Source organism: Cnephaeus nilssonii (genome assembly GCF_951640355.1).
Source record: "Cnephaeus nilssonii genome assembly, chromosome: 3".
Lineage (NCBI taxonomy): Eukaryota > Metazoa > Chordata > Mammalia > Chiroptera > Vespertilionidae > Cnephaeus > Cnephaeus nilssonii.
The window spans coordinates 32,418,743-32,436,711 of record NC_137074.1 but is presented as its reverse complement, the minus strand read 5'-3'; the positions used below and the strand labels follow the sequence as shown (position 1 = coordinate 32,436,711).

At 42.9% G+C, this 17,969-nt stretch overlaps 1 protein-coding gene across 7 annotated transcripts in view; it reads right to left on the bottom strand.

Moving 5' to 3' along the window:
* Positions 1 to 13,025: 13,025 nt before the first annotated feature.
* Positions 13,026 to 17,969, bottom strand: part of FNDC3B (fibronectin type III domain containing 3B) — a 327,683-nt gene continuing 322,739 nt past the window's right edge. For 6 of the 7 annotated variants that reach the window (XM_079764596.1, XM_079764602.1, XM_079764597.1 and 3 more), the window contains one exon: positions 13,026 to 16,563. In XM_079764596.1, the coding sequence (XP_079620722.1) occupies positions 16,252 to 16,563 (312 nt within the window). In that variant the 3' untranslated portion in view covers positions 13,026 to 16,251. The remainder of the gene's footprint in view (positions 16,564 to 17,969) is intronic. The other variant, XM_079764601.1, reaches the window with a different exon arrangement.

The window sequence follows — 17,969 nt, the reverse complement described above, 5'->3', positions numbered from 1 at the left end:
AGGAAAAAACTGGGGCTCAAAGATGTTAAATAATTGGCCTCAAACACCTGGTAAGTGGTTGAGCTGGTGCAAATCCAGACTCAATGCTTACAAGGCGATTTGTGCTCTTTGGTTGTCTTTGTATTGTGAGAACTCAGCAGGTGCCTAGCAGATCTCAGCAGAGCCCCTCTTTTCTTCCTGAGGCACTTTTCGTGTGTGCTAAAGACAAGGAGTTCGGTCTCCTGTGTTTCCTAGACTTCCTGGAACAGACCAAGGGCCATGGCAGCTTCATCCATCCCTATAGTAACATAAACCATTTCTGTGTCCATGAATTCCTGCCTTCACCCTTTGGCTCCATCCCCTCCAAACACCAGAGGTAAAATACCTCCAGTGCAACCTCCCAATGGCCACCACCTCTGGGAGATCCTGGAACAGGCACCTGACTCACAGGCTCTTTCTGGAGAAAGGGGCCCCACTCTTGCAGGGACTGTCATTCTGAGCTATCATTCTGAGAAGAGGAGAGGCTTTGGGCCCTGTACTCTGTCTGTCAGGAAAGCCACATTCAAAGAATAAAGAAATGTTCCTTTCTTCCTCCCACTTTCCCCCCGCCCCCCAAAAAAAAACCAGTATATTATTCCCTTGCTGCTATATCTGCAACAATTTTCACAGCAGGAATTCCTGCATAACAAGCCACTTATACATTCAGATGGATTGATTTTAAGTTACTTATATTCTGAAAATACTAGAGGCCCAGTTCATAAAATTTGTGCATGGGTAGGGTCTGTAGGCCTGCCTGGCGATCAGGGCCGATCTGTGGGGCCACCAGTGGGGTGATCAGGGCCCTGCTCGCATCCAACTTGGCTGGCCTGGCACCACCCTGCCCCCCTCCACTGCCAGTTGTTCTGCCATTCAGTTGATTTGCATATTAGAGTTTTATATAGATAGATATTGATTACTTCATTTTTAAGGAAAAAAGAAAATTGGAGAAATGGGAAATCTGCATGCTTACATGGTTACAAAAGGCTTACCACACAACGCTGTGGAAGTGCTAATTGCCATTGAATTGTACACATGCAATAATTTTGTTATATGAATTTCACCTCAATGAAAAAATGCTTACCAATATGTAATACTCAAAATTCTCAATATAGAAAACAATAGTTATAATTAATAGTTTATGTAGGAAGCATGTTTTAGGGCACCCCTTGTGCCATGAGCACAGAGAGGAGACCGCCCCCATCAAAGACTTCTCAAAACACTGGCAAAAAATCCCACAAAAAACCTGGCCTAGTTAGCCCCATTTTAATAGCATAGGAATCAGTTCTTTCTAGACTTGGGTAATTAAATTAGGGGTAATGATTTGACCCAAGAGCAGTTCATTCCTAGGCAGGTGATTTGTATCGATTTCAGAGAGGAAGGGAGAGGGAGAGACAGATAGAAACATCAATGATGAGAGAGAATCGTTGATTGGCTGCTTCCTGCATGCCCCCTACTGGGGATTGAGCCCACAACCCTGGCATGTGTCCTTGACTGGAATCAAACCCGAGACCCTTCAGTCCGCAGGATGAAGCTCTATCCACTGAGCCAAACCAGATAGGGCCATTTGTATTCTCTTGATATTTTGAACTAATATACTTAGAAACCAAAATGAACTGGTATTGAACACTGGACTTTTGAAATTATATGGAGTCAAGGCTGAAGTTAAGGCAAATTAAGCTGTGTCCAAGCCAAGTTATGAGGAGCCAGACTTATAATTAAGCAGAGAAAATGAGAGATAGCGATATGTAGATAGAGATGTGTGTGTGTGTGGGGGGGGGCGGGGCGGGAGTAGAGGGAGAAGGGAAGAGAAGGGGGAGGAGGAAGAGGGCGGAGAGATGCTCTGGTTCTGAGGATTTATTTCTCTCGCTCTATTGGTGGGCCCAGGAACTCCAGTGCAGCCAGCCTCTATTTGTCAAATGGGTTGGTAATACCAGGTGTAGTATTTCACAGGATTCACATGATAATCAAATGAAATGATGAGTAAAAGAGCTTTATAAATTATAATTTGTTTTAAAAAGTAGAGAAATTGTAGAATATGATGAGAGCAATGGATGCACAGGGTGCAGGCAGTGGTGAGGGATGGGAGGATTTCTCTGAGCAAAATATGTATTCCTTAAAGTTCACCTTAGGTCAAAGTCAATGATGTAGTTATCATTCTCCACCATGAATCTCCCTAGATTACTAGACTGGGATTGACTTTATTCTTCTGGTCCCTTCAGTATCTAGCAAGATGCCTTGCACCTCGGCAAATGTACCTGGAACGGAAGGAAGTGAGCAGCAATGCCTGTGACAGGCTCAGCAGGTCTGCTTGAGCGGCAGGACAGGTACCCTGAGAGAGAGGCTGACTGAAGCCGAGTCCAGGTTCTATAAAGAAAACATCCTAAGATTAAAATAAGATCCTCTGTGTGGACTGACACTGGGTCATCATTCCCAGAGGACTGTGGGGGGTGGGACCTTGAATGATGCATGGAGAACCTATGAATCTCAGATTTGTCTGCAGTGATTTAGCCAACCGCTAGGAGAAAGTGTCAAGCAGAGTGCTCCATTTACACTGAGGAATGCCCCGGTCAGTGCTCTCTTCCATGACTCCCCATGCCAGCAGGATAACACATGAGCTCTTCAAAGAAGCAAGTGCAGTGTCTCCTGACCAGGAGACTCTGAGTTGGCTCTTTGACTGCATTTTCTCCCCTGTAGTCTCCTACTTGGCTCTGTCAAAACTGAATGCTGGTAACTCCCCTATGAAATATCTCCTTCCTCTACTCATTTCCCTGTTGGGTTCTGCCTTTCAGGAGCTTTACCAGCAAATAGAAAGGGATAAGCACCCCTTCATTCATTCTGTTTGCTGAATATTTACTTATTCTTCAAGACACGCCAGGTATTACAGCCAGCCTCCCGCCGACACCACCTCCCCAGCTCCAGGGAGGGGTCCTTTCTCTAGGCTCTTACAGTACAAATATCCTGATCATTCCTCTCGCATTGCATTTACCACACAGAGATCATTATCTGTTTATATGTCTGGCTCCACCACTAGAATCTAAACCCACACAGTTGGTTTTCCTCCCTAACCTTTTCTCTGGACTTAAAACAGTGCTTGATATCATGAAAGGGCTTCATATATATTTGTGGAATGATCGAGGGAACACATCCCAAAGGAACCACGAGTTTTACATTGTGTAATAGCGATAGCCGTGTTTCTCTGGAGGCGTGTGTGCCACACTCTTACAAAAGACAGACTGACTTGTAATGGCTCATCAAGGCTCTTATACTCTAAATCTCATAAACGAGTCTCGCCCTAACCGGTTTGGCTCAGTGAATAGAGAGCATTGGCCTGCGGACGGAAAGGTCCCAGGTTCAATTCCAGTCAAGGGCTTGTACCTTGGTTGCAGGCACATCCCCAGTAGGGGGTGTGCAGGAGGCAGCTGATGGATGTTTCTAACTCCCTATCCCTCTCCCTTCCTCTCTGTAAAAAGATCAATTAAAAAAAAAAAAGAAAGAAAGAAACAAGTCTCTTGCTGTCTGTGTCATCCCTTTCATGATGCCTTCACATCTCCCCTCTCCTCTGTCCCTCAATGAGTCCTCCTTACAATGAGAGTGGAGCTGGCCCTGTTTTTACAGATGACGTGACTTGCTGAGGGTTACCCAGGCTGGCTACAGAGGAATCAGGATTGGGATCTGAGATTAGTGCCTGATTGCTATGAAAGAGTCTCATCACCTAGGAAACAGTTTTATTGACTTGGAAAGGTAAGGAGGGTCCTAAGGAAAAATATGTCTAATACCACCCCACAGGAGGAAAATCCAAGGAGAAAAGAGCCAGAGGCAAGGAGAGGGGGTTGATGTCCTTCAGCCGTGTCATCATTTTCTCTGGATCCCTGGCAAACCACTCTGCTGTCCACCAGGAAGGAACAGAAGGATGCTTCAATTAGGGGGCGCTGTGTTTCAGTTCAAAAGCAGCCCAATGTATACCTGTTGATGGGTACTTCAGTCCAAGACCCTGGGTTAGGCACTGTGGGGAACGAAAAGTTGAGGGGTCATTCTCTGCCACTGCGGGTGATTCTCTGAACAAAAAGAATTCATTATTATTATTATGGCCTGATCACTGGTAAGCAGTATCCACACATTCGGATTAAGTCTACTTATTCAGTAAAGATTTACTCAGTGCTCACCATTTCCCAGGCAATGTTCTAGGGATACAGAAGTGAAATCACCACGCTTGTGCCCTTGTGGTACTTCCATTTTATTGAAGAAGAATGGGGATAGGCAAACATTTATCTGCCTTAAGGAATTTGCCCAAATAACAGCCAGTGATGGCAGAGTAGATTTCAAACCTCTGTAGTCCGATTCCAGATCCTGGCTCTTCGCCACCATCCTATTCTACACAAAAACTAAAATTCTCGAGCTAGAAAACCTGGCATCTAGGACCCAAGGACTTCTTCCCAGAATTGGAAGCAAAACCAGACTGACTTTATCACAAACAAAATAGATAAACCAGAACTCACCTCCAGAATTCACATTATTTGTGATTTCCCGTCCCCAGATCTTCAGCTGGTGAAGTAACACACACCAAATAATGAAATGTGAGCTTGCAATGGTGCGTGACCAAGACCAACTCTGCTTATGATTATTAAGCGATGTATGTTTGCTGTTTCACAATATCTCACTATTCTACCAGCCTGGTTGCTAATCTGCTGTTATTTTAGGAGCCACCGGAAAACAGGGTACACATTGGGGAAGAAGGAGAGAGAGAAACAGTAGATTTGGAAATGTGGCGAGGAGGAGCTGACTGCCTCTTCTTAGTTCGGTAGTAACAACTCAGCCTTTCAGAATCCAAGAGGAAAACAGCTGCAAGCACAGACCCCATGATAGTGGTGTGGCTTAGATTTCAATTCAGACAGGATTTGTGACTTCACTGGACGGTGCTAATGAAACACAGAGTGCGTGGACTCGTTTCTGCTTGACATTTAGTTGCTGCATGATGCATGCTGAGGATGTTAGCTGCCCGCTGATAGGTGTTTTCAGGATGGACAGATGATTCAAAAATAAAGAAGGGGGAATACCAAAAAGAAGAAAGCACTACAGAGTTTAAGATTTAGGCTCTGTACAACTTTAAACTCTCAACTCTATTTAATTCATGATTCTCTCAATCATAATAGGTGATGTACGTGTTCCTTTTCCACCCTCAGCCCCGCCTGCACTTTCTTCTCGCCTTATGTTTCAAAATAAAGACCCTTCTCTTCTGGTTTCTAAGTTCAAGTCCTTTAGTGGTGCCCTCAGTTCTCATTCTTTCCATCTCCTGTGGACACTCCACTGGTTATAACTTCTCTCGTACCTTCGATTGCTTCCTCGAGATTAGTACCTTACCTTGAGTCTAGCAAGTGCCAAAGCCTGTTAATTTACTAAATCAAAATCGCCCCACCAGCCACAGCCTTTCTTTGGTCTTGCTTCCCTGTCACGCTACTGTACTCTCTCTCCTTCCCTTCATCGTAGATCTCACAAGTCCTTGTCACCGTTCATTCTTCACTCCCTGTAATCTGTTCCCTGCTCAGTCATTTTAGACCCTGTTCTTGTAAAGGATTCCTGGGGCCTCCTGATGGTTTTAAGCCACTGAGTTCTGCAATGGCTTGTTACACAGCAATAGCTAACTAATACAGTGGTAGAGCCAGGATCTTGCCCCATGTGGCCACTGTCTTTCCCTGTCAGCACGTAATGGAGAGTCAGGCTAATGAATGCATTGCTGGGAGGGCTTTGGCTTTCAAGTGAAGGAGGCACAGAGAATATTTAGAACTTTTGTTGTTGCTGCTGTTTTTTTTTTTTTTAACATCTGAAAGGCTCACATTAAGGAGTATTTTGGATAGAGGAAAGGGGGGGGGGCAATATTTTAAAGGATAATTCATCACTTGGGAAGCTCTTTTTCTTTCCCCAGGTGTTTCTTACTTGCTTCCTGGCATGACGGTGGTTGGGGATGTCTGAACTCTCTCTCTACAAGTCTACAGCATTGTGGACATCCAGTTCAACTAATTTTTCACAGGAAGAAGCTGAGGCCTGGAGTGGCCACATGACTTGCTCAAGGTTTCAAATCCTGTTAAATGCCAGGATTTTATACTTCCTTACTTATATTCCTTGCCCAAGTTAATTAAGCACCCTGTACTTCAAGGGGGTAGCTACACTCAGCTCAAAGGGTGGTTAGGAGCCATAAATGACATAATGCATGTCAAGTGTTTGACATACTTCAAGGACTCACTAATAAGTAATTTAGCACCATTTTTATTTTAATAACTACTGGCCCGGTGCATGAAATTCATGCACAGGGATGGGGGGGGGGGTGTGTTCCTCAGCCTGGCCTGCACCCTCTCCAATCTGGGACCCCTCGAAGGATGTCCTACTGCCAGTTTACAGGAATCGGGCCTAAACTGGCAGTTGGACATCCCTCTCACAATCTGGGACTGCTGGCTCCAGCCGCTCATGCCTGCCTGCCTTCCTGATTGCCCCTAACCACTCTGCCTGCCGGCCTGCTCACCCCCAACTGCTCCCCTGCTGGCCTGCTCACTCCAAACTGCCCTCCCCACTGTCCTGATCACCTCCAACTGACCCCCACTGACGGCCTGCTTACCTCCAACTGGCCCCCTGCTGGTCTGCTTACCCCCAACGGCCCTGCCCCCCACCTACAACTGCCATACCATCCTGGCCTGATCACACCACACTCCCTTCCAGCGACCCAAGCTCCCAGCCCCTCCTTTTTTTTTTTTTTTCCCAGCACCTCCTTGAGTGGAGGCCAGGGCTGGCTAGAAGCAAGTATCTGGGATTTATTTATCTTCTATAACTGAAACTTTGTAGCCTTGAGTGGAGGCCAGGGCTGGCCAGGGCAGGCGGGAAGCTTGGCTTCCTCCATCGCCGGGGCAACCCAAGCCTCCTGCTCGCTCCAGCTCTGTTGCCGTGGCCATCTTGGTTGGGTTAATTTGCATACTCGCTCCTGATTGGCTGGTGGGCGTGGATTGTGGGCATAGCGGAGGTACGGTCAATTTGCATGTTTCTCTTTTGTTAGTGTAGATGATAATAATAATAATAATAATAATAATAATAATAATAAACTAGAGCTTTCCTAAGCTCAGTGTATATTGCCTGGAAAGTAAAAAAACAAAACAAAGAAGCAGGCCAAATCTGAATGAATTCCCATGACAAAAACCTTTGAAGTTGTGCATTTTGCACATTGTACATCCTACTTTGATTAAGTCCCCTTTGCAACATAAAATAGGTCTTGAGTGCTTTTTGTCCCACTTGGGAACCTACTGGTCACTGGTTCAGAAACCCAAGTGCAACTAGTTTAAACACAAAGAGGCATAAGGAAACCAGGGAGGGGTCTCAGAGAACCTATGGACAGAATAAGCTGGGCCTCAACTAGGGACCTTCTATAGCATCCTTGCCCCCTTTTTGCTTCTTTTTCTACCAGCTTCATTGTTTTCTCTCACTGACCACTGGCTTTCTCGACACTGAAAATACCAGCTGCCCCAAATTTTCCAGACTTTAGAGCAAGACTAACTTGAGCCTTGATCCCAAATTGTTACAAGCTCTTCCCTAAAGCAACGTATTTAAATCCAGGCAAGTGGCCTTGGAAGAACACAGCAACTTGTGGAGAGCCAGGTGGGTGGAGTTGGAGGTGGGAGAGGGTGTCCCTCAGCTCACTGCCCAGAAGAATAGAGGTTCATTATACTTTCATATTCTCCCTCCACAAATGTTGCAAGACCAACATTTGTTTCATCTCAAGTTCTGCAACAATAACGTTATATGACCTTCAGAAATCCTGCAAAAGCACCTTAACTTTAGCAAAGCCAATTCTCACTCCAGTGAATATTCCTAAGTACTGAGCATGAAAATCTGCACAGAAAGACAGGAAGGTATAAGCAGGTCATTGAGGCTGGTGGGGATAAGCTATACAAACTTTCTACTGCAGTTCAATTTCCAGTTCTGTGTGGATCTTGAGTTTTATTCCCACTCCTTCTTTCTCTAAAACAAACCTCTTTTCATGTGAAGAAAAACAGACTGTATTTGCAGTTGCTAACGTGAAATGTGTTGCATTGCATAGGTTGATTTGTATCTTAGAAGGCAGTTTAGCATGGCACATTGCTCTCAAACTTCAGTCTATTTGCTTCTCAGCCTTATCTGCCATATCTGAGTGGCATCCTATTCTTTACTAGTTCTATTTCTGATGTAAACTTAAATATCCACTTTTATCTTATCTGTCTTTGTTTGATATGCCAGTTCCAATTTTCCCTAGCACAGATGACAAAAACGACATAATTTAAAAGATGTTGACTTTAACCACTTCCAGTTATCTTGTATACCTCCTCACTTTGGGGAACACTATTGTGGAAAAATAATAAACATCCAATGGCTCATATCTGCAAGAAATTTTGTTTATCTGAATTGAACACATTTCTTTTATGATGTGTTTGTATAGAAAATAAAAGATCTGTATCTTTAGGGGAATAAATAAGAAGCATCCCTTATTTATCTATCCTTTGGCTCAGAAATGGGTATTAAATCTTATTTCTGTAACTAGAGGCCCAATGCATGAAATTTGTGCAAGGGACTCGGCCCTCACAGCCCCAGCTTCATCTGGAAGGTCGTCCGGATGGTTGTTCTGCTGTTCGGTCTAATTAGCATATTAGCTCTTTATTATATAGGATATGGTTTTGCTTACCATAAAACTAATTTTTATCACACAATACATAAATGCATTTTTCATCTAAAAGAGTAAAATATTACAGTTAAGTCTAAAATCCTCTTTGATTGTCACCTCCCACTACCTGTTAGGATAAATCTAAGCTACAAATTCAGATTGCATCCTTCCTGACATCTTTCTTTGCTTGTGGCCACTGGAATCTCTGTTCTGTTTAACGGTCACTTAATGACTGGGTCAGAGATTTCCTTACATGCCTGAACCCACAAGTCCCCTACTCTTTGCCAAGGGGCTCTGTGTGCTGGAGCACACCTTCAATGCACAGGGAGTTTACAATATCCCCTGCTTCACAAGGCCTTAAGATCAGTCAGAAGCGAGACACCGGGACTTTCCTGAGCATGCGCATTGCCTGGCACATGCATGTGGCCTTCTAGACCCTGAGAACTATGTTATTAACTTTTAAAAGTTCCCTATAGACATCTCATTTCCCAGATCTTGACATTTTTAGCCAGGATCTCATTGGCACCAACTGGTAAACCGCAGCCTCCTGTAGGAGTGGGGTTCAACAACTGATTGTTTTGCAACAAATGCTCTGAGTATAAGGCTCTGAGGCAGGTTAAATAACAATGCCCTGCCAATGGGGATTCTCCAGGGAGCCAGACAGGTTAAACCGTGGTGATGCTCTGGGGATGAGGCAGTTTGAGGTGCTCTGAACCCAGTATGCTCCCTCCACCGATTACAGGGCTGCAGGGCTACTGGGGAGCTGGGAGAGGGGCAGATTGAGATAAAATACTGCAAAACCTGCTGTTCTTATCAAGGTTCAATTGGTACAAACCCTTGGTTAACTTCTAGAGTTCTGAAGAAGTTTCCCTAACTTTTTGCCGGTATTATTGGCAGAAAAGCAGATTAACAGAAGTCCTCACTCCATCATGCTTGGATGTCCTGTCCCCTGTTTGCTCACTTTTGATGGAAATGAGTACAAGGAGATGTTCTTGTTAGAAAGGACATCATCCACATCCATGACAAGGATTTGGTGGGAAATGTGGTCAAATGCGGAGCAAATGCCCCAGCCAACAACGACAGCTGCTATTCACACCCATTGAAAACCACCATTCCAGAATGAGACCTAGTTGTCAGATCTTTCCAATCTCAGTAGAAGCTGGGATCCCAGGATTTATTATTATTGTTATTGTTTAAACTTTATTATTGTTATACTTTAAACTTTAAAGTATTACAAATAGTAGTCCATATATCTCCTTTCACCCCCATTGACCCTCTCCCGGCCTCCCACAACTTCCCCAGCTCAAGCCCTTATCCCCCTAGTGTCTGTGTCCATTGGTTATGCTTATATGCATTCATACAAGTCCTTTGGTTGATCTCTTATCCCCCCTCCACACCCCCAACCCTCCCCTGCCTTCCCCCTGAAGTTTGACAGTCTATTCCATGCTTCTTTGTCACGGGACCCCAGGATTTTGTGTGAAATTTCCATTTTAAATTAATGACTACTTAAATTTTTAAAAAATCAAAACACCAAAAGTAACACCCATGACAAAATACCAGGGTTTGGAGCTGCAAGTTTTATGGAGTAATTGCATCACTGCTATGTGAACTTTTCCTACCCAATGAGTCAACTGAGTTCAACGCACAAACTTTTCCTTAGCTTCTATTTATCATGTCCCCAATGATGTGCTATATGCTGCCAAGTTGAATGAGACTTGCTGCCTGGGCATACATCCCCTTCACCCCTCTCCTCTGGCTTTTGAGGCAGTTAGAGTCCAGCACTAGAGGTGGAAACTTTTTTTAATCACCACCTGAATAAAGGGTACCATACAGATTTGTTAGTTTTAATTAGCCCAAGGCAAGACATCCTGCGAGGTGTTTGAAAGGATCATGTTGCAGTCATCTGTTTAGAGGAGTAATTGTGTGTGTGTGTATTTATGAGCACACGGTAACTAGGGGTAGGGAAGGGATAAAGTGAAAGGTGCACAAATCCTTCTGGGACAGAGAGCCAACTTCTGACCAGCACAAAAAGCACTGAAGGCAGAATCCTGTGGAAGCTTTTACTGGTTTATTCACTCATATGGGCCAGCACATCCTCTGGTGGCTTCCTGAGAGAGGGTGCATGGGAGGCAAATTGGGGAGATCCTGCATTTCTAAAAACACCTTCGTGATACTTTGCACTCAACAGGGAGCAAGCAGTTGGGAATTCTTTTTCTTTCAAAATCTTGATGTACTTGCCTCACTGATTTCTAGCTTCCAGTGTTGTTACTGACAAGTAGAAAGCTACTCTGATTTCTAATCCTTCCATGTTAGCAGCTTTTCTCTGGTACCAGTGTTTTGAAGTTTCTAGATGTTGTGCCTCGGTAGAGGTCCTATTTTCATTCATTGTGTTGAGCACCCTTTTGGAGCCTTCAGGGCATTCTGCATATAAATTGCATTGTCTGTACCCTCCGGAGATCTTATTACTTGGATATTGACTGTCCTGGTCTGAATCTAATCTTCTATCTTATCTTTTTATTTTTGCTCTGTTGGCTATCCTCTTAACTTCAGCTTCCAACCCCTCTACTGGTTTTTTAATGTCCAAGAACATTTCAGTATTTTTCAAGTATTTCCTTGTCATAGTGTTCTAGTCTTAGTCTACCGATGACTTCTTTCCTCACCTCTCTGGAGATATGAAAGTTTTCTGAAGCGTCTTCTCCCTTAGCCTCTGGTTCCCTCAAGTTGTGGGCTTTGGGCTTGTCATCCGTGTGAGCAGCTTTCATCAGATGTCAGGTTGCCCTGGGTAAAGCGGGAGGATTAAAGAGCTGATGGAGGCTTGCTGTTCTCAATCTTGGGCTGTACAATGGAATCACCTGGGGGACTTTAAACAACACCGATGTTGAGGTGGTGAACACACAATACAGTGTACAGATGAGGTGATGTAGAATTGTACACCTGAAACCTGTATACTTTTGTTAACCAGTCTCACCCCAATGAATTCAATTAAAAAACAAACAACCAAAAAAAACCACTAATGCTCCAGAAACACTCCTTTTAATGTTGTAGGGTATGATCCAGGTATAGCAATTTGGGAAAGCTCCCCAGGTGGTATTACTGTGCAGCCAAGGCTGAGCAGTACCCTCTGGGTGTTCTGCCCGAACCAGTTCTTTACTAGTAGATCTTTCTTTTTGGCCCAGGAGGCTCTTCAGGGGAGGCTATGTCTAATATTCTCTCCTGGGTCTCTGTTCACTTAATTCCATTTTTGATATGGTATCTTAACTTTCAACTGTCGATAGTCTCCCAGTCCATAGACTTTTTATTTTACCTCCGGAGGATGACCATGTAGGTCGTCTCTGCAGGGGTGAAGGAGCAGTTGTCCAGTTCAAAAAAATGGGGAGGGATTTTATGGATCTAATGGCATTTTAAACAGATATAATTTTAGGCTCCTCTCCCCTTTAGCCATCACTTCCGGACATACTTTGTCCATTTTGGAGCCTTCAGGGCATTCTGCATATAAATTGCATTGGTGTTCATTTCCTCCTAATAAATTAGAATTCGGCTTTCTCTGCTTAGGTTTCCAAACTTCTGGTGCTAATAACTTCTCCCCCATTCTTCCCAGAGTTGAGGGGAATTGTGACTTAAAAAAAATTATTTACGATATTTTCAGTGGCGTGTCAAGAGCATGTAAAATTTGATATCTTCAATTTGTCATTCTTACACACAAGAATGGCTATAATTCTTCATATAAGAAAGTGAGCTCCGAGTTACAGTCAGTTTCCCCACCCATCCTCCCCTCCCCCCAGAAATAAAAAAAAGTGAAGATAGCAGCGATTCTGAGCCAAACAATCCAAACATAACAATGAAATCCTGGTCAGGGTGAAGACACTATGCTTTATTGCTGTTGTTGTTGTTGAATGAGACTAGGAGGAGGGAAGGAGTTTGGCTGGAGAGGGAGTAGCCAGGGGCTGGGTGACCAGACCTAGACCTGGCTTCTCAGTGTGGACATACAGATAAAATATTAGGCACAGGCATACCTTATCCACACAGACTGACCAAAAAACCCCAAACAAACTGGCAGCCCAGGACCCTGTATGGTCTACAATCACATTTTGGTTGGTCCATATAGGGAAATTTCAATTTTTCTTTTTTTGAAATAGTGATTGCAGGACCTCAACCAGCAGGAGCTGGGTTGCAGCTGCCCTTGTAGATGGTACAGCAACCATCATGTACTGTGGCACGTGCTCGGCCTCTAAAGGCATTTGAATTTGCAATTTCTGGGATGTGGGTTAAGTTTTTTAAAAGTGACAACAACGACAAAAGCAATCCTTTTCACGGCAGAAGAACCCTACTGAAGTCAGAAAGAATTAAAACATTTATTGGGCATAAATATATTACATATACACTACAGATATAGTTAGGTATTACATATAGCATAGTATTTGCAAAATCTATACATTAAAATTGATATGGCAGTTTTAATACAATGTATATGAAATAGTCTAAAATTTACAATACAGGAAAACATATGATTTTTTTTTTCTCCTAAAGTTGAAAGCTTGGAATGTATGTCCAACAGTGAGGTAAAACATTTTGTCTTTAAATTTAAAGAATTGTGCAAGGATAACATTCAAACACATTCAGTTAGGGCACTTTTCAATTTTGACAGGAATACTGAATTACTGTAGCCAACAAAACACAGTTAGAAAATGCCAACATTTCAAGTTGATAACAACAAGGCAGGTAATATGAAAACAAATCTTTTACAAAAGTTTTCTTTTTAAACAATTTCTTTGAGGACAAAGGGCAGTTTGCTTCACATGACTGGAATTTCTTGTGCCAGGGCTGAGTTTGACATACAGAGCATCCGAAAGCCACTCACTCATTCCTACATACTGCAAAAGGGCAAAGAGACAAGGTTAATATAACACTTTATTTTATTGTTCATGTGTATGGCAATATATATAGTTATATATCAATATCAGATATACATATTTGTGATAGAAAACAGTGCCAGATAGAGTAATAATTTGTTGACTGAAGGGTTTATAATGAATACCAAATAAAGAAGAGCAATAAAATAAAGTGCTGTCAGCTAGTGTTTCACACACTTCTGCTTTCTGGTGGTTAAATCTGGTAGTATGAACATCTCAAAAAGATCCAATAGTCATAGCAATTTTGGCCTAAAGTATTATTTCATTTTAAAAAATCTCAACTGATTCAGAGAGCAGTTGTTCTTTATAGCAGCAGTTCTAAAGTGTTTCCAAAAGGGGACTTTTTTTTCTTCTTCCTGCAAACAAGGTTTTTGTACTCAGTTGTATCTTTGTTGCTTAAAAAATGCCTTCTCCCCAAAACACCTGCATGAAATTGTCTCAGAAACTGCAGATGCAACGTTACAGTGGGTCATGATACACATTTAAATAGAGAGATGCGTTGGAAGGCCAGAACTTTGGCAAAAATATATTTACCTTGATATCATCAGTTTGCAAGGCTAATTAAACTAATTATTATAGTCAATAACAAAATACAGAACTCTCTAGTACTTACTACATCAATATAGGCACACAGAATAATTAGTTAATCTTAGCACTTTCTTTAAGAGATGATTATGGTTTTCTGGGTACATGTAAACTTTTCAATCACTGATAATGGATTCTTTTTTTTTTTTTTTTGGCATTTAATGCACTAGATGCTCTTATCTTTAAAAACAAGAAAACGTCAGAAGATTGATAATACTACAGATGTTGCCAAGGAACAAGACTGACCTAAAATTACAAAAGTATAAAACACACAAAAAAATAACATGCTACAAGGGAAAATTAGTACATAAGTACATTTAAAAAATTTTACAATAAATAAAGATTGCACTGTAATTGGCATTTAAAGTACTGTATGCAGAATATAGTATAAATAAACCAAAAACAAAATAATGTTGGTTTCCCCATGACTTTGGTATGGGAATATTATAAGCTAGTACAGGATACTGCATCTTAAGACAACATAGACCAAGCACAAAATAGCTATGATCAAGAAAAACCAAGTAGCAAAAATATACAAAAACAGAAGGCAGGGGGATACACTGTGTCTGTTGCACCCTTTTGGAATATATTTGCACCTCCAACTCTTAAATGTCCCTGAGGTACGCGAACATTATGGACTTCATATAAATAATCCAATGACTTTGGGTTAAAATTGATTATCTCATGACTCAAAATAAACATGCAAGAGTAACACTTTGCACTCCAATAGCACCTGTTAATCAAAGATCTCAAAACACTTACAAACATTAGAATCCCCATTTTGTTTATTTTATTTTTAATGCATGGGAAAACTGAGGCACAGAGAGGTAAAGTGACGTGTTCAGGTCATGCAGCAAGTTAGTGACAGATCCAGGGAAAGAATCTAGGCTCCTTGACCCCCCAGCACCCTGTGCTTACCACCAAATACCATTCTCTCTCCACACACAAGCAGGTGAACCCCACAAAAAGAGGAACAACTAATTCAGATGACTCTCTTCTGGGTTTTACCAATTTTCATCTGCTGTTAACTTAGTATATGTGCACTGAGTTAAGGTATTGAAATTCAATCACTTCATTGATACCTCAAAGAACAGCCTAAAGGCAAATCTTTCAAAAGTAATGAGCTGACATATAAGAAGATTGCTCACAATTAGTGTAAATCATGGACAATGGGCAGAGGCACTAAACTGTCACCAGTTCTCGTCATATAAATCTGGTCAAACGTAACAGAATATAATAACTCTAGTGATTAGATTAGAAGTAGTTATATACAAAGACAAACAAACAAGTTAAAGCAGCTTTTAAAATAGCTGAACAAGGAAACAACTAACTATTGCACAATGCCCTCTTAAAGTTACTGCTATGAATCGACGTGGTAAAATCTACAATGCTCCATAATTTATAGGTGCATTTTGGTTACTTGATTTCTTAGACAGGCAGCTCATAGTGTTAAAATCATAAGAGATACAGACTATTAAAACATTTTAGATTAAAGTACACATTTTGATTTAAATGAGCTAAACACAGTTAAATAACTGAGTGACAATATGGTTGTTTAGGGCAGCCTTATCTGAGTGAACACATCTTCTGTATGCTGTTGTTGTGTGGTAATAGTCTGAACAACACTGAAATCCTAGCCCGGTAACTACACACACTGTGATTCACGTTGACAGCTAGATGGTCAAGACATTGAAGTGACTGATGAATATAAATTACTAAACTGTAACACGGGAAAAAAAAAAATCACAGGCTTGCAAAAGATATAGGTGAACACAGAATAAAGGCAGATCTGAAAATGTAAAAGAAAAATAAGAAAGCTAGCTTTTGGTATCTGGTTTGCTTTTCTTCTTTGAAACAAAAAAATCCAGTTTAATCTCTTCCTAGTTTTGCATTTCAAAAAGGTGCACCAAAACACTGATATTTTTTCCTAGCTAAATCTGTAAAACAAGAGAAGTATATAAATCAAAGAACAAAGGGGTTTAAAAAGGGGATTATCTGAATAAATGTGTGTATTAAAATGTGTAGCATTAATTAAATTCATACCTCTAGTTTTGTTGGGTTTGTTTACTTCATTAAGAAGTACTGTAATATAAAGGCAAATAAAATGGACAAAGTTGCAAAGCCAACCACAATGAGGGCTGCAAACTGTTCATCAGTAGGCATCATGCTCTTCATTTTGGGGTCATCTAAGCTCCCCATGTCCCCTGTAAGCATGACCTCACTTCGTTGTAATACGAAAGCTGCAGAGGGGCTGAAAGCTCCGCAGAGCTCCTGAGAGGTGTCTAAACAGCGACGGCACGCACACACGCGGAACCTGTAGTCTGTGTTGGTCTGGAGGCCTGAGATTTGGAATGTGGCTTCTTCTCCCTTGTACACCTTCAAGAAAAGGAAAAGTCCTGGTCAGTTAATTTAGTAATACTGTGGTCTCTAAAGTAATAATTGCATAAAGTCAGGAGACTCATGGACCTGGCTTGGTTTAAACGAACTCTGTAACATCAAGAATTACACAGAAAGTTATTTCTTCCGATCTGTATTTCATCCATAAAAGAGGTATTCCACTCCACTCTAAATAAAACAATACAAAACCCAGTGACTGTGACACTGATAGGAGATAAGGCACTGACTAGAAGTAGAGCTGACATCCTATATAATGAAGATGTAATATGCAAATGGTCATTACGCCGTGAAGCCTAACAACCGACCGTGTAATGACCGGATCATGGATCAGCAGGAGAGGGGGGCAGTGAACTACAAGTGGGTGGCAGAGAGCTACAGGAGGGGGCAGGGCAGGAAGCTATGAGGAGAGGGCGAGGGGGGGCGGCAGAGGGAGCTACAGGAGGGCAGGGCAGTGGGCAGAGAGCTACAGGAGGGCAGCAGCGACCTACTGGCTACAAGTGGGCGGTGGAGTGCTACAGGAGGGCAGGGCAGTGGGCGGAGAGCTACTGGAGGGCGGCAGCGAGCTACTGGCGAGCTACTGGCACACGGATTTGTGTGCAGGGCTATTAGTAAGTAATAAAGAACATCTAGCTAAATTTCAATAATTATCTCTATAATAAAGAGTCAGGGAGTAACGACTGATCACGACCAAAGATTGACCATCCAGAAGTCAGTGCTGGGTTGCCATGGTGACCCAGCGCTGACCATTGCGGCTGCAGGACCGGTGACCCAGCAGTGACTGCTGAGGGGGCTGCGAATCAGGCCCAGAAAGAGACCTGAAGAGAGAAGCAGGGGCTGATCTGTAGCATCTGAGGCAGCTTTTGACCAGCACTTGCCTCTCTCTTTCCCTTGGAGCCTGGCCAGCAGCCCCCCGTCCATTTCTCTCCAGGCCTCCACCGGGGCTGCTGATCAGCCCCACCTTTCTGATCAGGCCCCGTTGATAGGCCCAGAGATGCTGACTGGCATAGAAACTGGGCAATCAGAACCAAATCTGGGTCAACTGTGAGGAGGCAGTGGCTGCCTAGGAGACAGAGCTTTTGATGCTGACTGGCATAGAAACTGACCAATCAGAACCAAATCTGGGTCAACTGTGAGGAGCCAATGGCATCTAGGAGGTGGAGCTTTTGACACTGACTGGCATAGAAACTGACCAATTAGAACCAAATTGGCCAGCAGAGGAGGGCAGTTGGGGGCGAGATCAGACCAGCAGGGGAGGGCCGTTGGGGGCAACCAGGATGGCAGGGGAGGGCGGTTGGGGGTGAGATCAGGCCGGCAGGAGAGGGCAGTCAGGCAGGCAGAGGCAGTTAGGGGTGATCAGGCAGGCAGGCAGGTAAGCGGTCAGGAGC